Below are 12,776 nucleotides of genomic sequence, written 5' to 3'. Positions count from 1 at the left end.
TAGAGGTGGGTGGTTTTATTTAACTGGCCCCCAATTCTCTCAACCTCTGTCCTCATTTATTAAAAGTCAGTGGCCTGTACCTCACACAATAATACACACATTAATAAAAAATGAATCAAAGACCTAATTGGAAAACTATAAAGAAACCTAAAACTATAAAACTGGGAGAAGAAAACATAGACTTAAATTTTTATGACATTGGATTAGGCAATGGTTTCTCCAATATGATTCCAAAAACAAAACAAAAAAGTAAATAAATTGGACTTGATCAAAATGTTAAAAGAATCTACTGCAAAGTACACCATCAAGAAAGTGATAAAACAGCATACATAATGGGAGAGATTATTTGTAAAATCATATATCTGCTAAGGGACTTGTATCCAGAATAAAGAACTCTCACAACTCAACCTTAAAAAAACAAATGGACCAATTTAAAAATAGGCAAAGGATCTGAAAAGACATTTCTCCAAAGATGTACAAAATGGCCAATAAGCATATGAAAAGATGTTCAACACCATTAACCATCAGGAAAATGCAAATCAAAACCATAGTGAGATAATGTTTTACTCCTGTTGGGACGGCTATAATCAAAAAGACTGTTATAAAGAAGAATGGGACATGTGGAGAAATTGAAACCTTCATACACTGCTGATAGGAATGTAAAATATTGCAGCTCATCTGGAATATAGTCTGGAAATTTCTCAAAAGCTTAAACATAGAGTAACCATATGGTCAAGCAATTTTACTCCTAGGTATATGTCCAAGAGATATGAAACATATGTCCACACAAAAACATGTACACAAATAATCAAAGCCGTGTTATACATAATAGCCAAAACGTGGGAACAATCCAGATGTCCATCAACTGATGAATAGATAAATAAAATGTCCTACATCCGTGCAATGGAATAATATTATTTGTCCGTAAAAATGAGTGAAGTACTGAGAGATGCTACAGCAGGGATGAACCTTGAAATCATTCTAAGTGAAAGAAGCCAGTCACAAAAGCTGCATATTCCATTTATATGAAATGTCCAGAAAGGTAAATCTAGAGAGACAGAAAGTGGATTACTGGTTGCCTAGGGCTGGGGTGGTTGTAGGGGAGGAGGGAAGCGACCACTAATGGGCATGGGATTGATGGGAAGCTGATGAAAAACTTCCACAATTGATTAAGGTGGTGGTTGCACAACTTTGTACATATACTAAAAACTGTTAAACCATCAAACTGTACCCTTTAAATAGATGATTGTATGATACGTGAATTACATTTCAATAAAGCTTTCATTTTTTTAAAAGTTAGTGGAAGTTACATGCCTGACAATGAAAAAATTATTTTTAAACAGCTTTATTGGGTTATAATTTACATATCGTAAAATTCATCCTTTTAAGGGTACAACTCTGTGAATTTTAGTAAATTTACAAAGCTGTGCAACATCACATTCAATGTTAGATATTTCCATTACCCAACAAGATTCCTTATGCCCATTGCTGTTTATACAATTCCCACTCCCAGACTTAGGCAGCCAATTATTTGACTTTCTGTCTCAATTTAATATATTTAATTAATACATTTAATTTAATAAATTAAATCACACAATATATGGCATTTTGAACCTGGTCTTTTCACTTAGCATTATGTTTTTGAGATTTATCCCTGTTAGAGCATATAATGGTGCTCTGTTCCTTTTCATTGCTGAAGAGTATTCCTATGTATGTGTATCTCATATATATATATGTGTGTGTGTGTGTATTAATGTGTATATATGTAACCATAGGTGTGTAGATATGTGTGCACATGTACATATATGTATACACATATTTGTACATAAGCATGTGTGTATGTATATATGCATAAAGAAAGATCTTTCTGTATATAGATGTCTCTATAGACTGATGGATACACACAGACACACCTCACATTCTGTTTGTCAGTTGGGGAACAATTGTGGTTTTTTCTGTCTTTGGTAATTATCAGTATACCTCTATGGATATTAGTATAAAAGTCTTTGGGTATGTTTTCATTTCTTTTGGGTAAATATCTGTGAGTGGAATTGCTGAGCCATATACAAATTTATTTTTAACTTTTTAATATTTTTTATGATAAAATACACATAACAGAATTTACTATTTTAACCATTTTTAAGTGTACAGTTCAGTGACAATTAAGTACATTCAAATTGTTGTACAACTAGGACTTTTGTATCATCCCAAACAGAAATTCCATACCCATTAAACAATAACTCTCTAGTCTTCCCTCCTCCAGCCCCTGCTAGCCACTATTCTTTCTATTTCTATGAATTTAACTATTTTAGTTATCTCATGTAAGTGGAATTATACAATATTTGTCTTTTTGCATCTGGCTTATTTCACATAACAAAATGTCTTCAAGGTCTGTTCATACTGTAGTATGTGTCAGAATTTCATTCCTTTTAAAGGTTGAATAATAATGTCTTCTATGTAAATACTACATCTTGTTTATCCATTCACCCATCATTGGACATTGGGTATGTTTAACTTTTTAATTAGATTTTTAAAAAACATTTAAAAAATGTGTTTTCCAAAATGTATACACTATTTTACATTCTACTCAGAAATGTATGAAGTTCCAATTTCTCCACATCCTTGCCTGTAGTTATTACTGTCTGACTTGATTGTAGTCATTCTAGTAGATACAAAGTGGTATGCCATTGTGGTTTTAATTTCCATTTCCAGTATGACTAATGATTTTGAACATCTTTTCAGGTGCTCATTAGCCTAGATAATCACTTTTTTAAAAAATAAATAATCAAGTCCTTTCCCTATTTTTCATTTGGGTTGTTCGTCTTCAAATTGAGGTTTTAGAGTCCTTGGTTTCTTTTGGTTACAAGTTTTTAATAGATTTGTGATATGCAAATATTTTCTCCTAGTTTACCATTTTTCTTATTTTCTTAATGGTGTGTTTTTAATTTTTATTTTAATTTTGTTTAAGTCCAATTTAACATTGTTTTTGCTTATAGATTATTTTTTGGTGTCACATTTAAGAACTCTTGCCTAACTCAAAGTCACCAAGACTTTCTCCTATGGTTTCTTCCAAAAGTTTTATAATATTATCTCTTATATTTGGGTCTGTGACCCATTTTGAATCAATTTTCATGTAGGGTGTATGGTAAGGATTTAGATTCATCTCTATAAATCTGGATTATGTGGCTATGTAATTTTCCTGCACAATTTGCTTTCTCCATCAAATTGCCTTGGCACCTTTGTGAAAAATCAAATGACCATAAGTGTAAGGGTTAATTTCTGGACTCTCAGTTATGTTCCACTGATCTATATACCTGTCATTACACCATCACTGATCTATATACCTGTCATTACACCAAAACATTATCTTGATGAACAGAGCTTTGTAGTTAGTATTGAAAACAGGGAATGAGTCCTCAAATTTTGTACTTTCTTAAAATATTCTGTGGATCTTTTGGATTCTAATGTAAATTTTAGAGTAAACTTGTCAATTTCTGTAAAAAAACAAAAAAAAACCTGCTGGATTTTGATCCATATTACATTTAATCTATAGGTCACTTTTGGGAGAACTTTTATCTTACTGATGAATCTTCCAATCCATAAACACGGGATGCCTCTCCTTTTATTTATTCTTAAATTCCTTTCACCAAGATACTGTCGTTTTCAGTATGTAAATTTTATGATGTTTTTGTAAAATTGATTCCTAAGTATTTATTTTTGATGACCCTGCAAATAAAGTTGTTTTTTAAATATCTTTATTCATTGCTGACATAAAAAATACTGGTATATAGACACTAAATTTTTTAAGTGTCAATCATCTACCTTGTGACTTAATTAGAATATTTTTAGGGAGTTTTTGGTGTGTATTCTTTAGAATCCTGACATGCAGGATCATGTCATCTGTGAATAAAAAGAATTTTATTTTTTTCCTTCCCAGTATGGATGCTGTCTGTCTCTTCGGTCTTTGTCTTTTCCTTCCTCCTCCTCCCCTCCCCTCCCTCCTCTCTCTTCCTTCCCCCTCCCTTCCCTTCTTTTCTCCCCTTCCCTACTTGCCCTTCTTTCTTTCCTCCCTCCCTCCCTCCCTCTCTTCCTTCCTTCTTTCCCTCTTTGCTTTTTCTTTCTTTTCCTTCTTTCTTTTACATGACCACACTGGCTAGAACATCCAAGGCAATGTGGAATGAAAGTGGGGAAAAAGGCATCCTTGTCTTATTCTTCATCTTAGTAGGAAAACATTCAGTCTTGGACCATTACATACGATCCTACTTGTAGGGTTTTGTAGATGCCCTTCATCAGGTTGAGGAAGTTCTCTTCTATTCCTAGTTTATTGGGAGTTCTTTTAAAATCTTGAATGAGTGTTAGATTTTGTCAAATTCTTTTTGTCTGTTGAGATAATAACTTGGTTTTGTCCTTTATTAATACAATTATGTTAGAGTACATTGCATGAGCTGATTGAGAGCGGAGTATTGAAATCTCTAATTATGATGTTGAATTGCTGATTTCTCCCTAATTTCTATCAGTTTTTGCTTCACATATTTTGGTCTCTGTTGTTGGGTGCTCATATGATCCTCAAAGGTATGCCTCCATTTTTCTCTGTGGACATTTTCTGTAGAGTCACTCTGGAGTCTTCTGTGCAGGTTAGGATTATTGTTTGCCTGGTATAGCTTCACTAGTCCTTTCACTTTCAACTTATCTACAAAGTGTGTCTCATAGAAAGCATACTTTGGATCTTTTTTAAAAAAAGCAGTCCTCTTATTGGTGTGTGTAATCCATTTATAGATAATGTAATCATTCAAATTATTGGATTCACATCTGCCATCTTGCTCTTTAATTTTTTGTTCCTCTTTTACTGTCTTCTTTTGGGTTAAATAGATACTTTCTAGTGTACCATTTTAATTCTTTTATTTAGTTGAAGTTTTCTTTTACTAGTTTTCTGAATTATATTCTTAGTGATTGCTCTAAGGAATTCAGTATGTATTTAACTTGAAACACTCTACCTCAAATTAATACTAACTTAGCAAGTAAAACAACTTTGCTCCAGTATTGTTATATTCTCTCCCTCCTCGTTTGTGATAATATTGCCATGTATATTACATCTTCACATGTTATAAGCCCAGCAATAGTTTTATAATTCTTGTCTTATGTATTTTAATCAGTTTTAAGAACAAAAGAGAAATATATACATTTATACTGTCTTTTATATTTACCTATATAGTTACCTTCACCAGTGCTCTTTTATTTCTTCATGTGGCTTCCAATTCTGTCTGGTGTCATTTTCTTTCAACCTGAAGGACTTCCCTTAGTGTTTCTTACAAGGCAAGTCATTACACTTTGCTGATAGACCTGTGTGGGGGTTGGATAACATGTTCAAAGTTCAGGCAGTTTTAAGTCTGTCCTGTATTTTACTTTCTGCATGTGCAAAGCCTCACATTGAGCCAGAGAGGAACAGAGAGCTAGGTTCCCCTAGGGCCCTTCCTAAACACGTGTGTGGCCTTATGTTCCCTGCCCCTCCAGGTTAGAGCATTTTTGCCTCAAAGCTGAGGAAAGACATGCCAACAGCCTCAGGCTGAACACCAGAGACTCCCACTGTTCTTACTGAGGTTTATTATTTTTTCTTAAGTAAACAGTTCTCAAATTGTTGTATGACTTTCGTCAATTTTCAGTGTCCTAAACCAATTGTTTTGGATGATTTTATTCAATTTTATTATTATTTTGTGTGGGAGAGGATGTACTGAGCTTCTCACTCAGCTACCTGGAACGTCTGCCCTCAGAGGGTGAAATTCTTGATTGTCCCAGGATGGATGTTTGAGGATATTTGGAAGAAAGGAGGAATAATGAAAAAAAACCCTGATGCAGCAGGGTGGGGGCGGCAACAGCCTTAGTATGTGAATTTTGCAAAAGCTGAGAAGTGAAGGATAAAAAAATAATTTGGAAATAGTCTCCTCTCCCATCCCTTTTGAGAAACCCACAGAACATGCTGTGCACAAATGGAAACCAGAAGGAAGGGGTGGCCTTCTGGGAGAGCAGGAACAGGAGAGAACAAAGTGGAAGAAAAGGTTACAATTTGCTGGTGCTGTCTCATCGCCGTTCGTGCATTGCTGGGAGCTGTCCAGTAGGACCAGTGAGCAGTGTGAGAGGCGAGGGAGGCTCAAATTCTGCTGAAGAGAAGATATTATCCAGCTATCCTCTGAGTTTAACCTCAAGCAGTAGGTAAATAATTGTGAAGAGAAACAACATATACATAATTGTGTTATGGTAATGTATGGTAAACAGTCAGAATCACTTGAGATGTTACTTGAATTTAATGAAAGAAATCCTTGGCAAAGTTCTGAGAATGTAGTGGGTGTGGTTGTAAGGAGTGGAAGCAGGCCAGGCTGAGATAGGTGCCAATTGTAGTTGGTTGTGAATTGAGACGTCCTCGTGTCCCTCTACACCTGGGTCCTTCTGGGTCTCCTCCCCAAGACTGGAGTGTGAGCATCACAAAGCCATTCAGAGGTCATGTCCATTTTCCCCACTGTTCCCAGGGCCAAGCGTGTAGGATGTGTTCTGTTTTGAAGGGAGGGCTCTGCCCCAGCCTAGTGGAGAGCTGTTATATTGATGTGTGTCCCAGGGGCAGGATGAAATGAGCCAGCAGTGAGAACCCACAGAACAAAAACTTAGGCCCAGGAGGACCCTGGCAATCGTAGAGTATATCTTTGTTTCCTGGGTGTAAAATTAAAGCACAAGGGGCTTAGAGACACTCCAAATATCACTTGGTGAATGGCAGGGACTATAACCTGGGCCTTCCAACCTGCTCTGTAGTTCACCTTTCAAGCTACAAAAATGCCAACAAGCCTTTTCTTTCATTCTTATCACATGAAGACTCTTTACTTAACTGGTATCAGTGTCTCAAATAAACTCAAAATGTTTTCTGTTTTTTTTAAAAAACACGGTGGGTGGGAGGACTCTGAACTGGACCAGAAATACTGAAGAAAATGTATTCATCCCTCCACTGAGTCTAGAACTGAGAAGTCATTTCTGATTGGGCTTCCCAGACCTTCACCTCATGTGCTCACAGCAATCTCTCCCACTGTGTTTGTGTCCACTGATATCTCAGCTAGTCATTAGTGAACACGGGCCAGAGTACACACTGGTGGGCAGTGCCCCCTGCCTGTGATCCAATAGGCTCTGCCCTCATCACATAAACTTGGCATTTTTATACAAAACTGGAATCATTATCCTCTCATAACCTGAGTATTTTCAGGACTTGTTAAGCCTTTCCATTAGGCCCAGATAACAACCTTTTCTTAGCATGTGTCCAGATTAACATAGAGGCAGATAGACCGTAAATGCATAGGAGAACTCTTTAGAAATTGACCCAAGAAAAAGCCCTGAGGTTATTTACACATTCAGCCAACTCCCAGTCCTCTAGCACCAGTTCCCCTTCCTCTTCTTAGCATTTGCTCCCTGAAAGACTCCTGAGTGTACCCCTCAAGGGGATGGGAAAATGAGGGCTCATTTTGTCATCTGTAGAGGTTTGTAGTCTTTCTGTGTTGACAGGGTTTAATTATAAGACTTTTTAGAAAATGAGAGTCTGAGAGACAGAGACACACATTTAGGACTGGAGGAACACAGCAGAGAGCAAGAGATGGTGGGTAGGTAACACGAATGAAAGGGACACTGAGGCAGGGAGAAAAGGTGTTGAGGTGGGAGAGGGTGACTCTGACAAAGAGAGGAGCAGAGAGACACAGAGGAGGGCAGAAGGAGGAGGAGCGAGGGGAAGCGAAGGAGTCATTAACAGACGGGGTGGGGAAACAGGTGTGTGCATGCCCACACAGCAACTTAGGGATAGATGCAGAGACCCAGAGAGAAAGGAACGTGGAGAGATACAGAGAGAAGACAGGTAGATGGAGGGAGAGACCCAGTGATAGAACCTTACAGCCTGTGTTTAACCTATTCCAAGAAGAACATGTGATAGTGTAAAAGAACTATGGGTTAATAAGTTTATTTTTTTAAGTGTTTTTATTTAAAAAGAAAAAAGTGTGGTGGACAGTCAGGAGTCATTTCCCTTTGTTTATGAAATGGCTTTAAAACAGAACATTTTCTTCTGTCACTCTGCTGGTTGGCGAACGTCAATTTGTAGTCATGCGTGCAGAGACCATCCCGGGGAAGCAGTGCCTTGTGCCCAGCGTGGGGCAGGTGCCTGTCAGGATCTGGCAGGTGCCTGTCAGGGCCCCGCTGGAGGCCTGGTGCACAAGCCATGTGTCCATCTTGTGATTTTAGTGGAAACAATCGCGCAGCCGCCCCTGTCGCCCTGCCCATAGAGGAGGTCCTGCAGACCTTACAGGACTTGATTGCCTACTTCCAGCCCCCCGAGGAGGACATGCAGCATGAAAACAAGCAGAACAAGCTCCGCTCGCTCAAAAACAGACAGAATCTTTTCAAGGAAGAGGTAAGCCCCAAAAGTAAAAATCAAGGTTCTCTTTGTGTCCAGAGCTAAAATATGACTGCAGTTTAGGTTTGTCTCTGTGCCTGTACATGTTTATGGGAGAGAACACGAAAGAGAGAAAGCTGGGAAGAAAAGGCTTAATTGGAAGCTGACCTTTCCTGGCAGCTGCCCCTGGTATACGGGTAGTGTACTTGGTACACTGTACAATAGCACATTCAAAGCAGAGTATATTTTAAAACTTCAGTGCCATATGTTTATCCAGAATCCAGTTTGAATAAATCTCAGCTATTAGAGCATGGCATTGGCTATGACTCCCAAATTTTGGAAGATGTCAGAATGACCTAGGAAACCTGTTTGAAAAACACAAATGCTCAGGTTCCACCACATCAGAAACGACTGAGGAGCTGGTTTGAAAGAAACGGATGATGCTAGGTCTTCATACAGGAGTATCCGAGTCACTAGGGATGGGGGCTGGATAAAGGGGAAACACTAACCAGGGATTCAGGGGGCTCTGGCCCTAGTTTGGGCTCCATCCCTGGCTGTGTGTGACCAAAGACAAGTCACACGCCTTCTCTAAACTAGGACCTGATGATTTGGTGCTAATAGGCCATGGTTGTACTCCTGCAGCCCCCGTTCCTGGGGACAGGGCTTATCCCTTGGGCATTTCCAAAATTAGTTGTGTGGGATATAGTCCCATTCCTGCTCAGTCTTCTGATCTAAGCAGACTAGCTCTGGGGACCTTAGGCCTTACAGGCTATTGAAACTACATCTCTTTAAAAACTGCTCCTCACAAATGTTTTTTCTGGGTAACATAGTATAAGATAGAAAAGTAGTTAAAAATCCTCTTTGGGTCTTACTGTCTCTAAACCCCACCTTTCTGCAAAGAGGAAGCAAGCATGGTTGTCTCATACAGCTGAATGGGATTTCATGAACTTGAGATATAAGAGAAAAGTAGGCACTATATCCAGGGCTGTTTCTGGATGAGTCAGAATCATTTCACACCAGACACAGAGCAGGCTTTTGTGTGACTCATTCATGCTCCCTCTTCTGCAGTATGTCCTTGGATTGAGTTAAACACAGAGGGGCAAACCAGCAGAGGCTACTGCTGACTCACTCCCAGAAGGGATGCCAGTTAGGTCTCTGAGGCATAAAAATGCATGTTTTGTTTTTAGGAGGGAAAAAACAAAACCTAAATTGGCAGCATGAAGGTCTATTTGCATATTACCATTCTCTTTAAAAGGTGAATGATTCGGGAACCAACAAAACAAAAGGGATCCTGTTTTCTTTATTGGGAATGTTAACTTCTCCAATTCTCCTTCCCAGGGAATGTTGGGCCTTGTGTTAAATTGCATTGATCGCTTAAATATCTACAACAGCGTAGCACACTTTGCAGGGTTTGCAAGGGAAGAGAGCGGCATGGCCTGGAAAGAAATCCTGAAGCTCCTGTACAAATTGCTGGGTAAGCACACGCAGAGCCCTCTCCCTGACAAGATTTCCAGGGATGGTCTTTATGGGATTTCTGCGGGACAAGCCAAGCTTATCATCTAGCCTCGTTCCTTGGAAGCCTTTTGTTCAGCCATTTGATTCTAACCCAGTCATCCATTCTGCTAATTAGTAGCTTATTATACTTTCCATACTTAGAGCAAGTAGTCGGCCCCAAGGGGAAACAAATGCTGGTCGATTTTGCCAAGAGTACCTGGGAACCCTTGACAGTCACCTACACTCTCAGCACCTCGGTTCCTTATCTTTCAAGTGAGGGAACAAGACTAGAATGTTCACAGTGCCCTCCAGTTCTAGACCTCTGATCCCTGCACTTTGAGGATGGTTACTTTCTTATGTACTGTGTCCCTTGGCTGCCCACTGGTAGGCCAATCAGTTGGTGATTCCTGTTTTTTTGGCCTGTGCCTTATGTCATTTTGGTGGAGGAAAAATGGTGGGGAGTGAGGATGTTCCAGCATTTCTTCTCACATCACCCAAGTCTGTGCTGACATTCTGGGGCCCGCTATAACCAGTGCCACCACTCGGGCCCAGACCACTGGGCTGTGGAGGACAGTGTCAGCCTGTGCAAGAAGGTGGCCACCAGGAGTTGCTCAGACATGATGACAAGGCAGCATTTTAGGGCTTTGTTCTGAAATGGATGGTCCATCAGGAAGAGAAAGCGGATGTTCATAGAAAGTTGAACTGACCAGTCGGGACCCCATAGAAATCAGGTTGAACCTATCCTCAGTGTCAATGGTCGGGCTGATTGGACCACCACTGTACTCTGTGACCTGTAAAGTCTTTTCCAACTCTACTTATTTTCTAATGATTTGGCTCAAGCTTGGTAGTAGCAATTGCAACAGTACTAGTTAAGTTACAGAACTCTTTGTGCCAAGCAGTAGAATATTTCTTTTTGATCCACAGAGCAACACTTTAAGTGTAGGCGCTATTACCATTTTATTAAAGAAGAAACTGATCAGAAATGCTCATAACTTACCTAAGGATACTCATATAGCAAGTGGTAGAATTATGGCATAAGCCCAAGCCAACTGACTCCAGAACCCCACAATTAACTCCTTTACGACAGCCATCCTGAAAAGCAGTTTAGGCAATCAGACTGAATTCTGTCCTCATCTGACTGTAGAGGTACAGAGCAGAGGTCCTGAGGAAGGCCTTCCATTATGCAAATACCTTACAAGCATCCATAAAACCCCAGTCTTTGAACACCAGCAAGATGAAGGACAAGCTAGTTAGGGCCAATCAGTTTCCATGGACTTGTTCTGGACTTGTGTGTATGATTTTGGCCTATGGAGGGAAAGTTACTGGTCAGATTGGTGAGACTCTAATGCCAGCATATTTCCTCCCTTCCTTAGCAATATCATCTGCCAGTGGTTCTCAAACTTGAGCAGGCATCAGAATTAGCTGGAGGGCTAGTTAATACATAGATGTGGGCTCCATCCCCAGGGTTTCTGATTCAGATAAGGAATAAGGCTGAAGAATTTGCATTTCTAACAAGTTCTCAGCTGACACTGACATTCTAGTCCAGGAAACTATACTTTGGGAACCATTGTTTTATGCTGATGTGTTTTATTTAGATATTTTAGAGTTTCATATTTCATTATTACTTTCCTGTTATTTCAGCCAGTTTTTCTAGCTGTGTTCATTTGGATTGCCTTTTTTTAGCATGGAAAAATAGCAAATCTTTAGGTTTAGGAAAACATGACAAGGAATTGAGTTCTTAAGCCAGTGAGTGACCAAGCAGATTATTATTTTGTTGCTTATTACTATCTGAAGTAATTTTATTAGTTTGTGTATTTATTATCTCTTCCTCCTACTTCATGAAGGCAAGGAATCTGCTGTTGTGTTCCTACTACTCTATTCCCAGCAAGTAAACAGATGCCTGGTAATAGTGGATTCTCTGGAAATAGTTGAGTAAAATGGTAGATGTTTACTTTTCTGAATATAGAAACAGAACATCAACAGACTGGGAGGGGAAGATTGTTATTCAGTTCCTTTTAGATGCTAAGCAGGAGAAGTATTTAATGTCTTCCCAAGGCCTTACACCCATCACTGTGCCCTTTACCCTATGTGATCAAACATGTCCTTGTTCGCAGCTGCTCTCATTCGTGGAAACAGAAACAATTGCGCTCAGTTCTCCAATAACCTTGACTGGCTAATCAGCAAATTGGACAGACTAGAGTCTTCCTCAGGTAAGAACTGACAGGAAACATAACTGGAGAAAGTGCGCTTTTTTATTTGTATAAAAAAAAGAAAAGAAATTTGAATTTCTGAACATTTCTTTTTTCCAATTCATTGCAAATAATCCTCAAGTAATTCAACAAAAAGAAATAAAATCCTAAATCTTCCAGGTACCTCTGTAATTTTGTTAAACAACTTGAACCCACACTCCAGCAATCTTGCCTTCTCTGTCTCAGGTTTCACTTTGTGTCTTCCTCCCCTGGGTCCTTTAATCCCTAGGGTCCTGGCCCCCTTCTCACGGCTCCTTGGACTCTTTTTCTCTGGGTTCTGGTCCTCTCAGGACATGGTCCTCCTAACTGTTTTGGTAAGAAGCAGACTCTAGGTTAACCATGGACAAGGAGGAAATGATGGTCCTTCTGTGCCCCTGAGTCACCCTTGACGTCGTATCTGTGGCCCCTCTGGAGGGCTCACAGAGAATGTGAGCTGATCATTAGTGCGTGGCCATGCTGTGAGGCTTAGCATTTAGCTTCCTCAGAGATGAGTGAACTTGACAGGTGTGAGCCCCACCTCTGGAAAGCTGATAGGTTTTGATGCTTTTTTTCATTGTCTGGAGGTAGCAGGAACTTGGACAGGCAGGCCGAGGGAAGGCCACCCTTGAGGACCATCCACATAC

General features: G+C 39.5%; 1 protein-coding gene across 11 annotated transcripts in view; it reads left to right on the top strand.

Moving 5' to 3' along the window:
* Positions 1–12,776, top strand: part of RYR3 (ryanodine receptor 3) — a 515,713-nt gene that overhangs the window by 252,388 nt on the left and 250,549 nt on the right. For all 11 annotated transcript variants that reach the window (XR_008992553.1, XR_008992552.1, XM_057488647.1 and 8 more), the window contains exons 13-15: positions 8,260–8,428; positions 9,749–9,884; positions 12,019–12,114. Coding sequence is in view for 9 of the 11 variants with exons in the window: in XM_057488647.1 (XP_057344630.1) it covers positions 8,260–8,428; positions 9,749–9,884; positions 12,019–12,114 (401 nt within the window). In the remaining 2 variants the exon portion in view is untranslated. The remainder of the gene's footprint in view (positions 1–8,259; positions 8,429–9,748; positions 9,885–12,018; positions 12,115–12,776) is intronic.

The sequence above is a fragment of the Manis pentadactyla genome, chromosome 11 (genome assembly GCF_030020395.1).
Source record: "Manis pentadactyla isolate mManPen7 chromosome 11, mManPen7.hap1, whole genome shotgun sequence".
In the NCBI taxonomy this organism is placed as follows: Eukaryota; Metazoa; Chordata; class Mammalia; order Pholidota; family Manidae; genus Manis; species Manis pentadactyla.
The sequence above is the reverse complement of the archived record's forward strand: the minus strand, read 5'-3'. Positions and strand labels throughout refer to the sequence as shown.